Below are 18,875 nucleotides of genomic sequence, written 5' to 3'. Positions count from 1 at the left end.
ATCCTTAAAAAGTTACCATGCCAGCATCTGAATAACACGCCCAGAGGAAAGAGAAGGCATACTTACTCTGGCTCAATAAATCCATGTTGTGGTGTCACTGTAAGGCAGTGTGCTGGCCAGTACAGCTCAAATTTCAGTAACCTAACAGAATTATTTAAAATCTGGAAACGAGCAGTTTTTGCCAGATCACCTATTATATCAGATAAATAAATGTTACTTACATATAGCATTAGTGAAAAAGACAAGGTTATAAACAGTAAAAATAAATCCTAAGTAAGTAAACTAGTAAACCAGCTTATTTTGCTTTCTCAACTGCCCAGTTACAGGAACTTCAAGTCCCTGGTAAAGCAAGACCATCTCTTTACTCTTGGAAAACTCAAAGACACTGAACAAAGTTCAAATACTGAACAAAGGGAGAGAAAAAATCTGGAAATTGCTATTACCACCTGGTCTTGGGCATATACATAGGTACCAGAGTTATTCCTACTCTGAACCAACTATATCAATGTTAAGGGTAAAAGAGGCCAAGTGCCAAATGATTTCTTTAGGGCAGAGGATGTGGTGGGAAGAAGGGACCATGGATCTTAAGTGGCTCTGCCAGACAGGGAACTGGGAACTTAGACTGAGGACCATGGCCTTGTGTCAGAATGATGCTGAGGTCAAGTCTGAGCTGGGTCTCTAGTGAGTGAGAGGAGTACCTATGAAAGCCACCAGTCACTTGTACATAAAGTCCACGTATATTTCCTAGATGAGCCATGGGTACAAAGCAAGTACAGCCCTGGGTTTCAGAGTGCATTCCTGTCATGTCATCGCTGACATACTCACAAGTAGAAGGTGCTACCAAAATCAAGTGTTCAGGTTGAACAGTCCACATTTCTTCAGATGATGATTTATCTTGAGGTAGGTGAACAACTTGTGAAAGTAGAGAACTTTGAGGACCTTTAACTGGTAAAACATCCAAAGAAACATTGCCACTGTGTTTCCCAAGACTGTCAGATTCACTACAGAAAGAAAGAAGAAAAAAATTAAAAGTGATAAAAAGCCAGATTGTGTCACATTTTAAAATTAATTCCTCATAAACTTAAAAACAATTAGATAAAACTGAAAGTGCATTACATACTGTGCATTTCTCAGTGAATAAAATCCTTCAGATTGTGTATTCTTAAAGTAATGCATGAAAAATGCAGAAAAGGTCAAATACTATTATACTAATCTTTACTAAGAATACTCAGTGAGTAATTTCTCTCCTGCTTTGACTTCTGCATGCCACCTGAGGTCTCTTACAAGAATTTACTAGAAAATTACGCAGTATTAAGAACTTTAAAAAAAAACAATGAAACTCTTAATGTATCTATAACTAGTTTCAGATGCTAACACCAAAAAACCTGAACATAAGAAAATTTTCTGGGAAAAATACCACAGTAAAAAATGCTAATAAGGTTTAACAAGTTTTTAATTAAGTGTTGAAGCCATGTTTTCAAATAAGCCTTAGATTACAAAAAACTGTAGTTCAAATAAATTTTGATATCACAAAAGAGCATGACTCAGTTATAGTTCAACTGTGCAGAATTCAAATTCTCCTACCCTACAGTGGAACAACATCTTTATGTCAACACTCAGCAACAGAGAAATCACCCTTACCCACTGCCCTCTCATCCTCTCCTTTTCAAAGCAGAGTCTAATGCCTCAGGGAAATAATGGAGTTACCTGCCAAATGTCAAGAATCGTTTTTAAAAATAAAGAAGTTTATTCTTGGCTTTTTAGCTTCCTAAGAACCAGCACTTCACAATAAGTGATTTTCAAGATAATTTTTAATATATGTAACTACCTTTAATTCTTTCTTTGATTGAATATCTTAGAAGAAAATTAACATTATTAAGCATAGGGAAAAGCAAGCAAGCTGGCATGAGCTAGAGGCACTGGGATGATGAAGATAGGTGGCTGTTGAGTTAGCAGTGAGCTTAGTTGGTGGCAGTGGGACTTAAAAGGAACTCTCAGGCAATATGAGTTGGCAACACTGGACCCAGGGAGACAGCCCATGTGATGAGAAGATTGCTTAAAAACAGAAGGAATGAGTAACATGTAAATATATTGAGGATAATAGAGCCAGGATTCTCAGTGTTGGAGAAAAAAGGTACAATTAGAGAAAAGAAAAAAGGAATACATTGTCTTTTGTTAGATTAGAATTGGAAGTATCAGTGTAAACTCATAGTTTTAACATATTTATAGACAGATATGGATACATGTCGACTTATATATAAAGGCATTTGTTTCCTAGCTCTGTCCACTGAGGAAGCCTAAAAGTAATGACATCTCAAAAGTAGTATCACACTGACTACCCATGTCCTGGTTTCAATACCATTCTCTGACAAAAGGAACCGAGACTTCTAAGAGAAGTCTCAGCTGCTCTAGGGTTTGGAAGGGAAGCTGGAAGACAGGCCTAGACTACCCTGCTGTGCCGCCGAATAAGGAAGTGCTCAAAGAAGGACGTGAGCACATGAGAAGCGTCAAGGAGCCGAATTAAGGGACCAAATGATGACGGTAAAGGATTAATACTGAACCAATGAGTCCGCCCTAAATCAGTGAGTAAGTACACAAAAAAGGGAAAAGTAAACCTCTTCTTCACAGTGCAAAGACAACTAATAAATGTAGGAAAATGAAATCAGAAAAATCACTATTTGGTAAACAAGACAGTAATATGTGATTCAGGTAGCACTCATCACTAGGTGCTAAAAGTTTGATGAGGAACAACATGATTCACCTTCTCCAAGATCTTAACTACCTTTACGGTGAAGAAACCTGGCAGACACCATTTTAACTAAATGATAAAAATATTTCCAGGACTGGGACAAATCAGCATTGTTTTACCACTCGGAGAGGACGCACTGAGAAAACAAATAGCATTTCTGTGGTGTTCAGAATCTACAAACTGAGGAATATTTACACAGTAACTACCTGCACTCTACAGAAACATCAAGGTCATTGGTAAGAAAAGGGCCAGTTAGCAGCTGGCCTACAGCCTATTTTCTCCTTTTTCCCAAGGAATACCCAGAAAAGAAAGAAAGACGACCTGGTGAAATCCCCCAGATGTCACCTTGCTGATGACATCTCCTGGCAAACACACTGATGTCCTCAGCATTAAGGACATTAATGTCCTCAGCATGTTGAACAGTATATTCCTGGTCTGTCTAGAATTGCTTATGGCAAAAAAAATCTGAAACTTATGAATTTATACAGCATACATGTTTGCAAAAATACCACATAAGTTATAATTTAAATTATTAGTAAAGCTTAATTCTGGTCAGTATCTTTGATTCTGGTTAATATCTAAAATCTTTTATTTGATCTGATTTGATAACTCAACCCCCTCTGATATCTCAGTCATGGAAGATAAGGAAAGAGGAGCTGTTCTATAGTAAAAGAGATGAAAGAGACAGGCTAACCAAAGGTGTGATCTTAGATTAAATTCGGGACTACAGAGGAAGAGGAAGGGGAAAGGTTTCTGTTTGTGTGATTTAACTATACAGGACAGCACTGGGGAACTGGGGAAGTCTGGATGGACCTGTGGCCTGACGGCACTGGCTGTGTCACTGTCTGCCCCGATCTTGACGCGTCTGCCACGGCGACGTGAGAGAGCAGCTGGGTTTTTAAGAAACTCAGGGCTATTTGGTGGTCATCCTGCAACTTACCCTAAATGGTTCGGAAAAAAGCTACATATACATAAAGAACAACAGAGTAAATGGGTAAAACGTTAAAAACTGGGGAGTATCAGTGCAGGCAGTATATGAGAGGTCTCTGAATGATTTTTTAACTTTTCCATATATTTGAAATTATTTCAACTGAAACCAAAAATATAAAGATGAAATAAACATTTTGAGACAAATACATAAATAAAGTACAGGGAAAAGACCAGTTATACTATGAATCAAATAATCTTAAAGTCTGTTGACAGATGTTTTGTTTGTTTTACCTTTTAGATTCTAAGTTAGCTTTAGAAGAAGGCTGAAGAAATTCTCTGCTAGAAATGGAACCTCTGAATTCTCTAATTACTGCAAGCATAATTTTACGCATGTTTCCATAAAAGAGTTGAACATCATTAGGCCGCTGGGGAAGATCATATACTGAAATAGAAATAATGTTTAAATACATAAATCCACATAATCACACCACAAAATACCAGATACATTTATATATATTCACCAGTCACAGAATTTTACTCTGTTAGGTTGGGAGTGGGTGATAATTTGATTTTTAATACTAATAAGCATGAAATTATAGGCAGTTCAGCATCAATGTTTAGCAGCTCAGCCTCCGGCCTTGGATATGAACCACAACCTTGCCAACAGTTAGCTCAGTAACCTTTGGCAACTTAACCTCTCTAAGCTTCAGTCTCCTCAAGTACAATATGGAATAAGGTAGAATCTGGCGTCCCAAAGACCCCTCTGAAGTCCCAACTCAACCCTATCTTAGATGGGTGATCCTGGCATGTTACTTATCTCTTGGTTGGGTTTATAAACCCGGCCTTTAATATTACACATTTGTTGAATTTTTGTACATGAGGTTCCCTCTCCCTGGAACAACCTTCCCCATCTGATTCTTCAAGATTCCTCCAGAGTCACCTCATTCTACATGGGGTATCCTTCCTCTGAGCTCTCCCAGATTCTTAAACACAGCTACGATGCGCTTTTCACACTGTACCTTAATCATCTGTCTTCCCCCGAGCTTGTAAGCCCATTAAGGGCAAGCACTGCATCTTCTATCTCTATAGATTGGCACCCTGTACTCTCAATACATGTCCAATCAATGAATAAAATGTTGCTGAATCATGAAACTGTGCCAAGCTCTGAAACACTATAAACTTAGACTACCTACTTTCAATCAGTCTTCACTGTTGTTGCAATATGTTACTAAATGTTTGTGTTCCAACTACACAGCACAGTTCAGTTTAATTTCTTTTACTGGGATATTTCTTAGGAGGAAGAAATAAGGAAGGTGAAGCTTAGGGGAGCTAAAATGGCAGAGATGGGTCTTGAATTGAGTTTTAACTCCAAATCCAAGGTTCCTTCCATACTCTGCTCCCTTAATGCAGTGTTGACAAGGTCCACTTCAAGTCTTTTCATTATTTTTAACTAATCCCCCACTGCTACCTTTCCTTTGAGCAGATATTCTAGACTCTTAATTACTGAAAAGATTGCAGACCACTCTACATCACCTCTACAAAGGCATAACTATCCTTTTCCTTTATCATGTCATATTTCAGAAGCAATATATACTTCATCATTTAAAAACTAAAAAACAAAACTGGGGAGGGAGAAGGACACTACCAATTGAAATTCTACCACCAGAACATAACCAATGTTAATATTTTGGTGTGTACACTCCTGCAACTTTACCTACTTAGCTATATATAAACACTAAATTACTTTTATACCAAAATGATATCTTACTATGCAAACTTTAAAAATAATTTTTCTCAATAAATAAAGAGGTTTCCATCTTGTTAATAAAGTATCACATCGTTTTAATAGCTTTAAAATATTATATTGCATAACTAAACAATCCACTGCTCTTGGGCATTTACGTTATTTCTAACTTCTTGTATTATAAACAATACTGTGATGAAAATCTACATTTTTACACAATTCGAATGTCCGAACACATATCTTTTGTATCAGTAATAAACACCATTAAATCCTTGAATTGTTTATATCAAACAGATCTGGATGGATGAAAAGTTAGATATTATTATTCTCATTTTACAGAGAACACTTCATTTCAGTGATGTAACATGTCCAAAATAATACAGCAGAATTGTGGCTCAAACTCAGCCTGACGTCAAAATCAAACTAATACTCTTCCTCCTTATTACATGACTGGATCTAGATAATACTAAAAATAACACAAAAGATTTAAGACATGTTGAAATTCTTACCTTCAGTTACTAGCAGCTCATCTTGAAATGCTTCAGCAAAATCAATGTTCTGAAGCATGCTATGCTCTGGAAGGATCTGTTCTAGAATCCCAGGTTTATGCAACAGAGCTCTGCCAGGAGACATTTTTATTCAAAAGTGGTTTTACATATAAAATGACCTTATTTTTATTAGTGTATTTGGCAAATCCAACTAACAGCATGATACATTAGTACATAGATATCGTGTCTTAAATCCTAGGAAGTAATTCCTAGTAAGTAATTTTTAAAAGAAAACCTATTTTGGAAGCTCCCTTAAAACTTCTAGCAGTACAACCATCAGTTTCAGTTAAATATTAACACCAGAACAAGAACTCTCTAACATAAGAGTAGAAAGAAGAATAAAATTAGATTATTTTCAGGTGTTACTTTTCATTAATTGTGATGATTTGGTGACAGAAATTTGTCTCAGAAAAAAAAAAAGAGTATGCCAAGAAAATGATACAAATAAGACATTTAAGTTACCATATAACTATGTTTATCTGGCCTCTTCTAAAGAATCTTTAATGTGTGAGAACTGAATTGTAAATTTCGCAAACAGAAGAAACCTCATTACTCTAAGTCTATGGCAAACTGGAGTTCTGAAACAATAATTTGACTTCTATATTCCAGTGGAGAGAAAGGAAATAAAAAATCTGGTAATCTAATTTCTCCAAATGTCAGTTTCTATCTCTAAAATACTCAACTGAGAAACACCACCAGGTTCAAAGCAGAGTTCTTCAAACTGGGTCTGTTCTAACATCACGTAGCAACTTACTGCTATGCTCTCTCTTTTTAAACATTCCAATTATCTTCAACAGATTAAAAATAAAACAAAATTTTCTAAATTATGCACCAGAATAAAACACAGCGGAGCACAAGGGTTGGAAGAAGAAAAGACTGGTATATACGCATATACCCCTCCCCTCCTGGGAGTTAATGATTTCCTAGTAACAAATGAAACATCATGAACTTCACACTTATTTTATATTTAGTCTTCTAGGCTAGAAAACAAAATTTTATAATATTAGAACTCTGATTCAGAATACCAGAATGTTACCTATGTTACATCATACCTAAATACCTAAATTTGACACTTCAGCATAATAAACAATACATAAACTAGATGTATCAAATTTTCTAGAAGTACATACTTTAAGTAGCTAGCCAAGTTAAACATCCCACACATTGCTAATAATTCACATTCTCAGAAATACTGCAAATAAGTCAGGTGTATTTAAACAATAGTCTCAGTAGTTCTTAAACCTTTTCTGAAATTGATCTACAGTTACTACAAAGATGGTCCTACCATAAAGTCTGAGGCCCCTATTTGAGTACAGGAGAAGAGGCACAATACAAATGTCTAGAAAAGGCGGCACATTGTAAATAGAGATGAGTTTCCTACAGGCATTTCTCCTTCTTATCAGCTACACAAATTTTACCAAGTGAAACATGTTCTATAAATTCCAAGTCCCAAACCATTCTTTAAGTCTTCTACTGAATAGCTCTCAATACCATCTAAGATAAGTAACCTACCTTCGATACTGCTGTCGTGAAATTTCATCTCCACCAAAGAAGTATATAGTTGACAGTTCTGTTGCAGTTTTGTAATTGCTCTCTCTCTCTGGTGGATTACATATTATAGTAACCTCCTGATGCCAAGAAAAAATTAAACATTCTTTGAATAAGTTATTTCATTCAATAAATTGTCACATGAGCCTAATAGTCAATATAGACATGAATGCATATGTACAGCATTTCCAAGAAAATATGGACAGTAAACCCTCGATTTTGTGGACCTCAATTTAACAAAATTTCTGGTCCATATGTCATGTGTGAAAATTAACACCCTAAAAATTTGAAAATGCTTTTAACCAAGATTTGCTTATAATTAACAGGTTATTTTTTTTGTTATGAATTCACTGTTATTTTTAACAAACTTTAGCAAATAGGACATGTTGGAAAAAACACTATAGTAATTTTGCCGACATACATAAATATTACATATCTACAACTATAGTCTACATATTTAAATCCAAGAGTCACCGCTCCTAAACAACGTTCGGAGAATGATTAGCACATGATCACACCCCACCTGGAGCAGAGCTGTCCCGCGGCATGACTCTCTGCGGCAGTATTACTCAGGCTGGCTGATGTTCCAATGTGCACTAAGCCACACCCCAGCCATGCGCATTTGTTTACTCGCAGTAACTGGTACATGCACACATTTACTAGACCTATTCAGTATAAATTTAAAATTACTGTAATACATATAGAAGACTTTTCTGTGAAATTAAATTTTTCATGCATACTTAATTTTAATTACACAAATGTGCCTACATAAGTAAAAACAGGTAAATGAACTAATTTGTCAATTTTTTAACATACACATTCAGAAAACTTACTGTATTATATAACAGACTTTTGGCTTTAATGAACACTTTCCCTCTAGAATTAGTTTGTTATATCGAGGTTTTACTGTACTTCTATTCCTATACACATTTCAAATATTTTTTTAGTTTTTAGCCATAAAATACACAACTATTAATTTAACCTAAAACTGAGTTTATATTTTTAGTGCAGAGACTGTCATACTTACTTCTTGTGTTTTCTCCTTAAGCACAAATTTATCTGGGAAAATCCTTAATACTTTAGGATCCAGGAAAACTTTTTTCTGAGCATCTTTAAAACCCACAGCTTTAACAAAAGCTGCCCGAGAGCCAGTGTTATGAATAGAAAAAACAATTCTACTTTCTTTGCCAGGTATTAAGTCATTCATTGTTACCATGTAACTGTCAGATAATTTTTTAACGTCTTCCAAAATAAGATTACTTGTTCCTCCATATCCAGACAAAGGTATCTGAAAGTGCAGGGGAAAAAAAAAAAAAGAAAAAAAAGAAGAAGAAAAAAAAAATATATATATATATATATGTTCAAAATTACTTTATGTAAGCAGAAAGCAGAAGATTAAATTACGGTCAGAGAAGAAAATAAATTAGAGAATAAAATACATATACTAGATTTAATACAATTAAAATTATTATTCTTTGTGTACTTTGGCCAGTAGTTGTTCCACTTCCAGTCCAGCACTGTATTAAAGACCCTGTTCTTAAGGGGAAAACACCAAAGAGCTACAAAATTATTTCCCTTTAAATATCCTAAGAATAATTATCTCATTGTTATAAAAGCCAAGCTTAGATAATAAAGAAATAAAAAGATTAGTATAGTAAAAGATTAGAAGCGTTTAGAGTGAAACATACTGATGTTTGTAATTTACTTTAAAATGCATTAAAAAATCGATGAATTTATGGATGGCTAGGTATGTAATAAAAGAAATATAGCAAAACATTAATTGTAGCATCTAAGTGGTAGAGTATGTGAGTCTACCATATAATTTTTTCAGCTTTCCAGTATTCTGAATTTTTGAAATAAAATGTTTTTGGGGAAAATCTATTGATTTTAAAACATCAATATAAGCATTCTTCCTGTATTTTCAATGCCTAAGGAATTACAAATAACTACTGAGTAAAAAGTTAAGAAGAATGATTAAATTAAATCCAACTAATGCTAATAAATCCAAAGCTTCAACAGGAAAAACTATTACTGGTCTAGAGCAGGGTTTCTTAATCTCAGCACTGTGGACATTTTGAGTCCCACCATTCGTTATGGTGAGGGCCATCCCGTGCATTGTAGGGTGTTCAGCGACATCCCTGGCCTATACCCACCAGATGTCAGAAGCACTCCTTCCTGCTCTAAGTTATGTTAACCAAAAATGTCTCCAGAAATTGCCAAATATCACCTGGAGGGTAAAATGGCCTCTGGTTGAGCACTGCTGCCCTACAGCACTAGAAAACAGAGAGCTAGCAGGAACACCTACAGGCTGCCCAACAGATAAACATGGCTTCACAGGCAGGCAGCCTTAGTGAAGCTGTCCTGGGGCACGTAATGGTGGGTAAGATGCCCGGGCAGGCACCTCTCCAGGCCTCAGTTTCCAGATGTGTAGAATGGAGACAGCAGTATTGTCTCACACAGTTGTTTTGAAGTACAATGTGGTAATCTACGTAATGATTAAGAGTAGTGCTTGGCATATACTCAGCATGCAATCAATACATTTTTATTGGAGTACCATCGTGCTATATACAAAGTACAGATAATTTCATTTGTTCCTCAGAACCAAACCAGGAAGTTGGGGTGACAATTAATTGCATTTCAGATAAGAGAATGAAGCACCTGCAAGTGACGTGACTAGTCAGGCAAGACTGTTCCTGATTCTTTCATCTCTAGAGTTAAGTGTGCTCTTCCATCACTATATCAGGCTACTTATCTCCACAAAGATACATCAAAGTTAATGGTCTAAGCCTTCTTGTGAGATAAGAGCCATATTTTGTGCACTTTAGGTGCCATTCAGCCCAACTCTCAGAGAAGACAGGTGGCATCTACCCCTGGTAGGACTCCCACTAGGATCCCAGTTTATCTTAAGAAAACACCAACCTGAACTTCTGCTAGATTGGCTGTCAAATCAAATAGTTCTGCCCTAAACCACCAGAGATTCTCACTTAGGAAAACATCAAAATCTTGACTAGTAGACCCGAAACTAATTAAAATGTACTCAGGATAGTCTAAAAGATATAGCTCATGCAGTCCTCTCCTCAAACCACTTGATCCTTACTTGAAACCAGACACAATACTCTGGCACTGTGTCCTGGGCTCATGTGTATAGCTTTAGTTCTAAAAATGACCATTTACATCTTTAAACAATTTTGCCCTCCATAGCTCATGGGGCCAAGTGAATAGCTCCATAGAGAACGTGTCAAGCTCCAGCATCAAATAAAGCTAGATTTGTCATAAATATCTATTTTAAAAAAACATAACACCTTTTAGGTATTGTCAATCTTGTAATTTATCATATTCCCTCTTTGACATTAGGAAATGAACCAAATTTTAGTCCCAGCCCCACTGCCAAACAACTATGCAGTTTTAAAGTATGCACTTTAGTGAAGCTTGAGATTCATTTTATTTTCCACAATGATTTATCACTTTTATCTCTTAGGGCTCTCAATGTACCTAAAGAAATGACTTGAAATCCTTTAAAAAAAATTACAATGGGAGGAAACAAAATATAAAAATTCCTTTGCATTTCTAGTATCTGAAACAGAGTCCAGCAAATGATGTCAACAGATATTTTTAACTGAATAAAATTTACTTGGAAAGACAGTATCAAACAGTTTGATCTGCATTTGCCAAGAAATGTGTTCCTAAAAAGTTAGGTGTATTTCAAAATCCTCAAACTGAAATGAAACTTAAAAGCATCAGAAAGAGATTATTACTTGGAAGAATACTATGGTGGCTGCTTTTGTAACATGACAATTCTAAAAATACATAATTACTCCCTAATTTGTAAATCTAGGCAATCATTTATTTTGGTTTGTAAAAATCAGAGTATATCTAATTTACTAATATTAAAGCAATAGTTATAACATGAAATAAACTCCATGGGAGGAAAAAAAACAATAAAAAATATCTTACCGTGAACTTAATACCTGGCTGTGATCGAATTCCAAGTTGTTTAATTTCCAGTTTAGCCAACATACAAGATAATCGAGTAGGTGCAAACAATACAAAGATGTTAATGTCTTCCTTTGGACGAATTTTGATTTCACAGTTACTAGTTAATCGCTCTTCTGAACCGTAAGTGTGTTGAAGCTACAATTTAAAAATAATCACTGCATAAAACAAAGCAGTAGCACAAATAAAACATACCATTAACACAAACTCTTCAGACAACACAAAATTGTCTGCATAGCTAAGTGTTCTGGATCCACACAGAACATAAAACAGAGCAAAACCGTGCTCGCTTTGGCAGCACATATACTAAAACAGAGCAAAACCAAGTACTCACGAACCTGAAAGCAGTCCTGATCTTGTCCTCTAATTAGCAGTCGCAAGTGTTGGGCTGTAGACGTAGAATTATTTCTTAAAGCTAGTTTCTGAAGCCTAAAAACAAGTATACATTTTAAATGTGGTTTTCCTCCATGGGTACTACTACAATTATAAAACACAAAGCCAAAACCAACTACAATGTTTAGAGATGATTGATTGCACATGCCATTTTAGCCGCCTGGAAAAGTCTTACCACAGTCCCAGAACTCTACAGTTCTGAAAACATAGCGCTGAAGATTCACCTTATCAGAGAAGTTTTTTGGTTTAATTTCTTTCCTATTATAGTTCCTTCACTGCCTTTATTATTTATACTACACGTATAAGTATTATCTGTCTTATAATACATTAATCAATGAATATCCAGATTATCAAATTCATTAAGACAATACCACATTCAGCTCAAATACCTGGCTTTCAAGTAAACAAGGGGTCCCAGGCACATTGCCCAGGTTTTTCATGCTAAGAGGCTCATTTGCACAAAGCAGTCTTTTAAATAGTACACTGAGTTAACCTTACTTTTAAAAAGTTACAATGCAAGTAGAATGGACATATGAATAACAGCTAACTGGTAGTAAGAAAATCCTTTAGTCTTTGAAAGTACATAAATCCTCTTGTCACTGGAGAATAAATACATAAGTAAATCTCTATGTTTCTCAAATTTTAAAGATTGGCAGTTAAATTATTTAAGCTGTGATATATGCCTTGTCCCCTTTGTGCTCAAAGGGAAGGCCACTGAGCTTTATCTCAGAATAAAATCTAAGACCTCTAACTATCAGCACACCTGAGAAAAGCTTTCCAAAGGTATGCTGACTGGGAAAGACTTACCTGAAAAAAAAATCATTTAAAAAAGTTTTAATTTTAATTTATTTTAGTTTTAAATAAATGTTATTGTTTTCAAGTAGCAGAGCTATTAAGGTGGGGGGCGGTAGGCTAAGTTTCTAGTTTTAAAAAGGAGCTATACAGAATAAAAAGGGTTAACACCTTTATTATATAAAGATTGCACACAAATTAAGAAAAAAAATTACTAAAATCCTAACCAACAAATAGCTTAAGAATGTAAGTAGACTTATGAGAAACTAGAATGAATAAATATATGGAAAAATACAGAACTTTGGAAATCTAAAAATATCAAGTTTGAATGAAATACTACTTTGGACCACTTTACCCACAGAAAACGTAATTTTAATTTATTAATTACCATTCTTATTTGCAACTGAAGCAAAACCCATTAACTCAATGAGAATATTGCCCCACAAATTATATATTAATTTTCCCCCATACTTAAAAGAAGAGCTCACTTCAAATCTCCCTTTTCCAACAAGCACATTCTTCTACAACGCAGGGCAGGGAAAGGGCAAGTACTGCACAGGGAGAGCACCCAGTAGGGCAGCAGCATCTCCCAGCCTGTCTGAGTCCTCTCTTAGCAACTATTGAGTCAAGGCCTCTGTCCACATCCTAGGACACTTCATACTGGAAAAGAAAATAAGATTCCTTTCTAAGCAGACGGTACCAATCATCATGAACTCTGCAGCAACATCCTTACAGAAGAGTAGCAGGAGCTGTGATGTAGGGAAATTATTGTTCTGTGTAGGACACCTAGAAAGGCTGAGGAGAACTGAAGAAACACAAATCCATAATTTAGCTAAGTGCTGCACTAAACACATACATTAACATGCTTGATATCCATTTAATGCTTTGGAATTGTTACTTTCACAAAAGCCCACTTTTAGTCATCCATGTGGTGCACCTCAACTAAGGGAGAGCTATTCTCACAGGACCAGCGGGCTCCTCCAGGCTGAGGTAAGACACCCGACCTACTCCTGGAAATAACGGGCTTTTTGGGTCAGTTACCCCTGCACTGGCATGTGACTTATTCATATGCCTGTTAGATTAGAAGCACTCTGTGAATCCCCATGGGGAAGTGAAGTCAAGTAACAGACAGCATGGGGGCCCTGCATGAGGGAAAGCTCTAGGGAAAAACACTGCTGACAAGTCCAAAAGCACATACAAAACAGTGCCTCTGTTTTCAACGTAATCAATGTAATTTCTGATTTTAAAAAGGTTTCCCTTTTAAAAAGGTGTAGGTGAGATTTCAGGATGGTATGGCATCTGAGAAGCAGCTGAATTTTAAGAACATCCATCTCTACCATATTAATCATTTCTTACAAATTTTATCACAAGGCAGGAAATTCTGTCAGCCACACAAGGACGATGACGGCTCTTAATGGGCTTTCTTCTCCCTTTGACTCAATGGACAAGAGCAGTCGCAGGGTAAGTGCTATGATTGCTAGAACATACTGAAGGCAATTTCCTCTTCTTTTTAACTTGAACATTAATGGCTGAGCCGAACAGCTTAATTATTTTGGCCACCTTACATAGCACAGACTTAAAGGCCTCAATCAACTACTCATACAAGTACTGGAGCAGACCACAAATTAGTGTTTTGAGAAAAAAAATTGGTATATAAGCACTGTTCAGGTTAAACCATACAGAACAAGAAAATCCTTCTCTATAGGAACATGTGCTTATTCAGTCCCTCCCTTCAACATAAATGTCAATCCTGATTCCCTCTTAACTGACTGCAAAAAGCATATGACACATATAACCAACAACGCAGGAACTACTGAAGAGGGCACAGTACCTCATGCTCACTGCCATTCAGGGTTTTTAAGTCTGTAGCTGAGACAAACCTTTACAGAGAGCTGCTTGAAGAACATGCAGCCTGCACATTCTTCCCAGAGACTAAGCAACCTCAAAATCAAACCACCACACGCTTCAGCACTCAGAGAACGCCTTCATTTGGGGGTACAGGTGTGACATGTCTAGTCCAGAGTGGAGAACCTCAAAGGGGGAGCATCCTGGTGGAGTATTTACTGTGAAATTGCTTTTCCTTGAGATTCGCTATATTATACAAATTTCTTTTTAAGAAGACCCTTGGAAGAAACATCTCTCTGAAGTCTGTAGCAGGAATGGCTATATTCTCTCACATAGTAACGGGTTTGTTCTTAACCTCTGAATACTGTGACTCATGTCAGAACCAAGCCCAAGACCCACACTGAGGCAAGTGCACGGGGTAGCCCATCGAGACGTGGGGTACACTTTTATGATGACTGTGTCTCATTTTCCCACAGAAGTCATTTCTCACTTAACTGTTTGCATGTTACTGTGTCCTTTTGAAAGCTGCTCTTGGAATAAGACAAGACACAGATGACTACATGAGTGATTAAGCAGAATTATGAACTTTATATAAAGTAAGGAGGTTCAATTAAATCCCTTTTACATTGACAAAACTATAATTTTAAAGAATTTCTTGACACCTATAGTAGAGATTTAGCCAGAACTTTCTCTCTCAGGTACCACAAAAATGTATAGGTAAAACATTTAGGTTAAACACAAAACTGGAAAATTATGAAAGAGTAAACATTTAGGTTAATAAATCACCTAGGTTGTAATCAGAAATTTTTACTGATATGAGGTTGGTAAAAAAAATTTAACTATGTTGCTAAGCTTATAAAGGGAAAACTATACATACTACATATTATATACCAATTAATTTTATTAACTCAGTTATCCATAATGTAGAATCAAAATACATATAAAAATAAAATTAGAGATATAATTCACATTAACCTATAACAGGATATATCTGTTCTATTAGAGACCCCTTATATCCTTTACTTTAAAGTACAAAATATTCACCAGTTTGTAAATTCCTTAAACAGAATGCAGTCTCTGGCTATATTTTTCTTCCTACCTTTTCATAGTGTTTTCAGAGAAGGAACAAAAATACTCTAAATTGCCTAAATTTGGAAATCAGCAAAGAATTCGCCAAAAAGCATAAGAAAATTGAAACCTATTTTTTTAGATTGCATTTAAAAATAGGTGAAAATTTAAATTCAAAAATTTGAATTCATGATAGAAAGGTTAAGGACTATAAGACAGCTTTACTCAATTCTAAAATATTAACATGGTCATAACTAACACAGCAGAGAATAACAATAGGTGATAACAGCAAAATCTCAGCACTCAGAGGCAGCTATGTGCATACTTACTGTGTTCTGCCAAGAGGGACACCTCCCCAAGCCAAAAACTGCTTGTTGGATAAAACTGATGGAATATCTGAGCAGCAAGATCCAGGTGCCGGAGGTTTATTTTCTGAGGAAACTACTTCACCTTTTAACACTACTTCATACTGAGGTCCAAATGGCTGCACAAATATTTTCAAGATCCTAACAAAGAAAACCATCTAAGTTGAATGTCCAGAATTCAGTTCTTTTGGCGACTATTTCCTACATGCTTCCTTTGTCCATGAGACTGAGCTGGGTGCTGAGGATACAATGTTCTTCCCACCATTACAGCTTATATTACAGAGGAGACTACCTATAAGGACAGAGGCTGTGACAATGCCACCTAGGAGGTGGTCATGGGGATATAGGAACACTACCAAAAACTATTTATGAGGAATGTGGGAAGAGTTGAGGAATGCTTCCCAGATGAAAGAGCTCTCAGTGAAGTTGAGGGCAAGTGCTGCAGGCCACAGTAGCGGACTGAGCCCTCTAAGGCTTCTGTAATCCAGGCAGTAGATAGGTCATGTGTCACAGGACAGTGTGCTAAGTGCTACACTAGGTTTATTAAACAAGTTCAAATACTGACAATGGTGATATCACCATTGTATGGTGGTATTCACCCATTTATGACTTGGGTGACAAAAAGTCATAGGCCCCAGAGACAGGGTGAAGAAAGTATTTTAAACTAACAACAGACAAGGTCAACCAATAGTTTTCTTGGAGAGAGAAAAAAAGTTAATGAGAAACATCAGGACTGACATTCCATTATTTACTTTTGTCAGAATATATTTGGAAACAGCAACTTTTATATTTCTCAGGTCAACAGGTTTAAAAGGAGATTTTTTAGTAAACAAGAAAGAAGAAACTCTGAGGCTAAAGAAAAGAGCTATCATCTGACAGGTGAGGTAAAACATGTATTCTATTAGACTGTGTACTGAAGCATATCTAAGTGAGAGAAACTTGAGGAGTACGTAAAAACTTGTCATTATAAATAATTTTATATTACCTTTCCTCAGAGGCTTTGGGGTCCTTTGGAGTAAATGAAACAATAACTTCGTGCTCTTCTCCAGGTTTAAGGAATAGAGTTTCTGGAACCACTGAAAAGTGACTTCCTTGATCTGGGATCTAAATATTTATATAATTATAACTAAATGCCGACTTATGCAAATATGGCTTTTACTCAAATAGGGTTTCTCTCCTTGTCTTATGTGTCTTTCTCATTTACTTGGACAGGTTATTTTTCCCTTTCTCACTATCCATCACTGTCCCACCTTGTCTTATCTTGAAAAGGATATTCCTTTCTCCTTCATCTTCCATAGCAAACTTTATCTCCTACCCTATTCCCTAATTCCTGGTCACTAACACCCTACCCTCTTACTCAACCACATGACTCAGAAATAATGTCTATGTATGTAGGTCACTCTCCTCCAATTCTACCTAGCCAAAGGAGAACACATACATTTTTCAGGAACCGATCAAGAACTTGGTTCTTATATATGAAATGTTACATGTTAAAGTTCCTTACCATCTATTTTATACTAGTGTAACACCCAGCTTTTAAAACATTTGCACAGACTCTTCCATTTGATCCCCATGGCACTCTGACAAGGGAGGCAGCACAGTACCTTCAGAATGTGAGAAAATACTCACAGTCTCACAGTCTGAGGAAATACTATGTCATAGCACTGATACAAATTCTTACCTTGATATCTAAGTAAACGTTAATATTCCCAGCATTTTTCAAAGGTAAGTGCTGCTTTGTTGAGGAAGCCACACTGGCAAACAAATGCATAGTCTAGAGGATGGGGTAAAACAGGCATTTAAAAACAAAAATGTCACAATTATAATGAAATCAACCTGAACATAAAATAATGGCAGAGATAAGAGTTTAGAGTACCTGTAAGTCTTTTGGAGCATGTATCCTAGCTATTCCTGCTCTTGCTCGAAGACCAATACTTTTAATGACTGGTGTAGGGTTTGGGCTATCAACTTCTATATCAACTCTTGCCAAGAATTCTTCTGCTGAGTCCAGAATCTCTATAAAAGTTCACTCTTTCAGTCCAGACACCAGAGTTATTTAATTCTAAATGCCATGAGTGATCAAACATTATGCCCTCAGAGGTCACAAGAAATCGTAAGCAAAGTAATTTTTTTTAAAGAACAAAGAGAAATAGAAATAAATGGAGGTGAGAAAGGAGAAAAGGGAAAACATTCAATTGGTAGGCATGATAAAATATAAATTTGGGGGATATTTATTCCAGATCTGTGGGGTATGCCAATGGTATTTTAATAGGAATTGCACTGAATCTACAGATTGCTTTGGGTAGTGTGGACATTTTAATTAACAGAAAAGATCCCAAAAAGTGTTCAGAGGTACTTGCCTGAGTTACCCATAATTACAAGGATTTGACCCAAAATAGCATGATCTCTGCCCCATTTTTAAGACAACATAAAATATTTGACAAGTTACTCAAAGTATTCATATTTACTGACAAAGGAAATAAGCCTCAACCTTTTACTTTATTCAGGTACAGAGTAAAGCAATTCCAACAAAATGTAAACATGATACCTGAAGAAGTGATCTGTTTCTTTGGACTATGGAAAAGAACCCAAAGTATCAAAAATTCAGGGTCCTGTGAAATAAAATTTAAAAATTAAATAAATACTGGCATTAAGATTAAAATCTTAATGAAAGAAAAGTAGTTTGGAAACTTAACTTCCTTTTTTATTCTAAACCAGTTCTTCAATCCACCTAGCCTACCTGTCCATCGTAACTGGCAGGCATCATGTGATTAATCACAGAAGGAGCTGCCAGCTGAGCAATCACATCAGCATAAGGAGCGGTTCTCATAGAAATATGGACAGGTTCCTTGGAAAACGTGAAGCAGCGCCAGGCTACAGCATTCTGTTCAGAAGTAGAA

General features: G+C 36.0%; 1 protein-coding gene across 2 annotated transcripts in view; it reads right to left on the bottom strand.

Annotated features, from left to right (window-relative positions):
- Positions 1 to 18,875, bottom strand: part of CEP192 (centrosomal protein 192) — an 80,551-nt gene that overhangs the window by 16,065 nt on the left and 45,611 nt on the right. For both annotated transcript variants that reach the window (XM_016197294.2, XM_016197295.2), the window contains exons 24-37: positions 18,716 to 18,859; positions 18,524 to 18,587; positions 17,852 to 17,991; positions 17,657 to 17,749; positions 16,961 to 17,079; positions 15,940 to 16,116; positions 11,851 to 11,941; positions 11,474 to 11,650; positions 8,547 to 8,807; positions 7,484 to 7,599; positions 5,933 to 6,042; positions 3,971 to 4,121; positions 826 to 1,001; positions 67 to 190 (exon numbers count right to left, since the gene is read on the bottom strand). In XM_016197294.2, coding sequence (XP_016052780.2) covers positions 67 to 190; positions 826 to 1,001; positions 3,971 to 4,121; positions 5,933 to 6,042; positions 7,484 to 7,599; positions 8,547 to 8,807; positions 11,474 to 11,650; positions 11,851 to 11,941; positions 15,940 to 16,116; positions 16,961 to 17,079; positions 17,657 to 17,749; positions 17,852 to 17,991; positions 18,524 to 18,587; positions 18,716 to 18,859 — 1,943 coding nt within the window. The remainder of the gene's footprint in view (positions 1 to 66; positions 191 to 825; positions 1,002 to 3,970; positions 4,122 to 5,932; positions 6,043 to 7,483; positions 7,600 to 8,546; positions 8,808 to 11,473; positions 11,651 to 11,850; positions 11,942 to 15,939; positions 16,117 to 16,960; positions 17,080 to 17,656; positions 17,750 to 17,851; positions 17,992 to 18,523; positions 18,588 to 18,715; positions 18,860 to 18,875) is intronic.

This window comes from Miniopterus natalensis, chromosome 7, assembly GCF_054644295.1.
Source record: "Miniopterus natalensis isolate mMinNat1 chromosome 7, mMinNat1.hap1, whole genome shotgun sequence".
Taxonomy (NCBI): Eukaryota; Metazoa; Chordata; class Mammalia; order Chiroptera; family Miniopteridae; genus Miniopterus; species Miniopterus natalensis.
The sequence above is the reverse complement of the archived record's forward strand: the minus strand, read 5'-3'. Positions and strand labels throughout refer to the sequence as shown.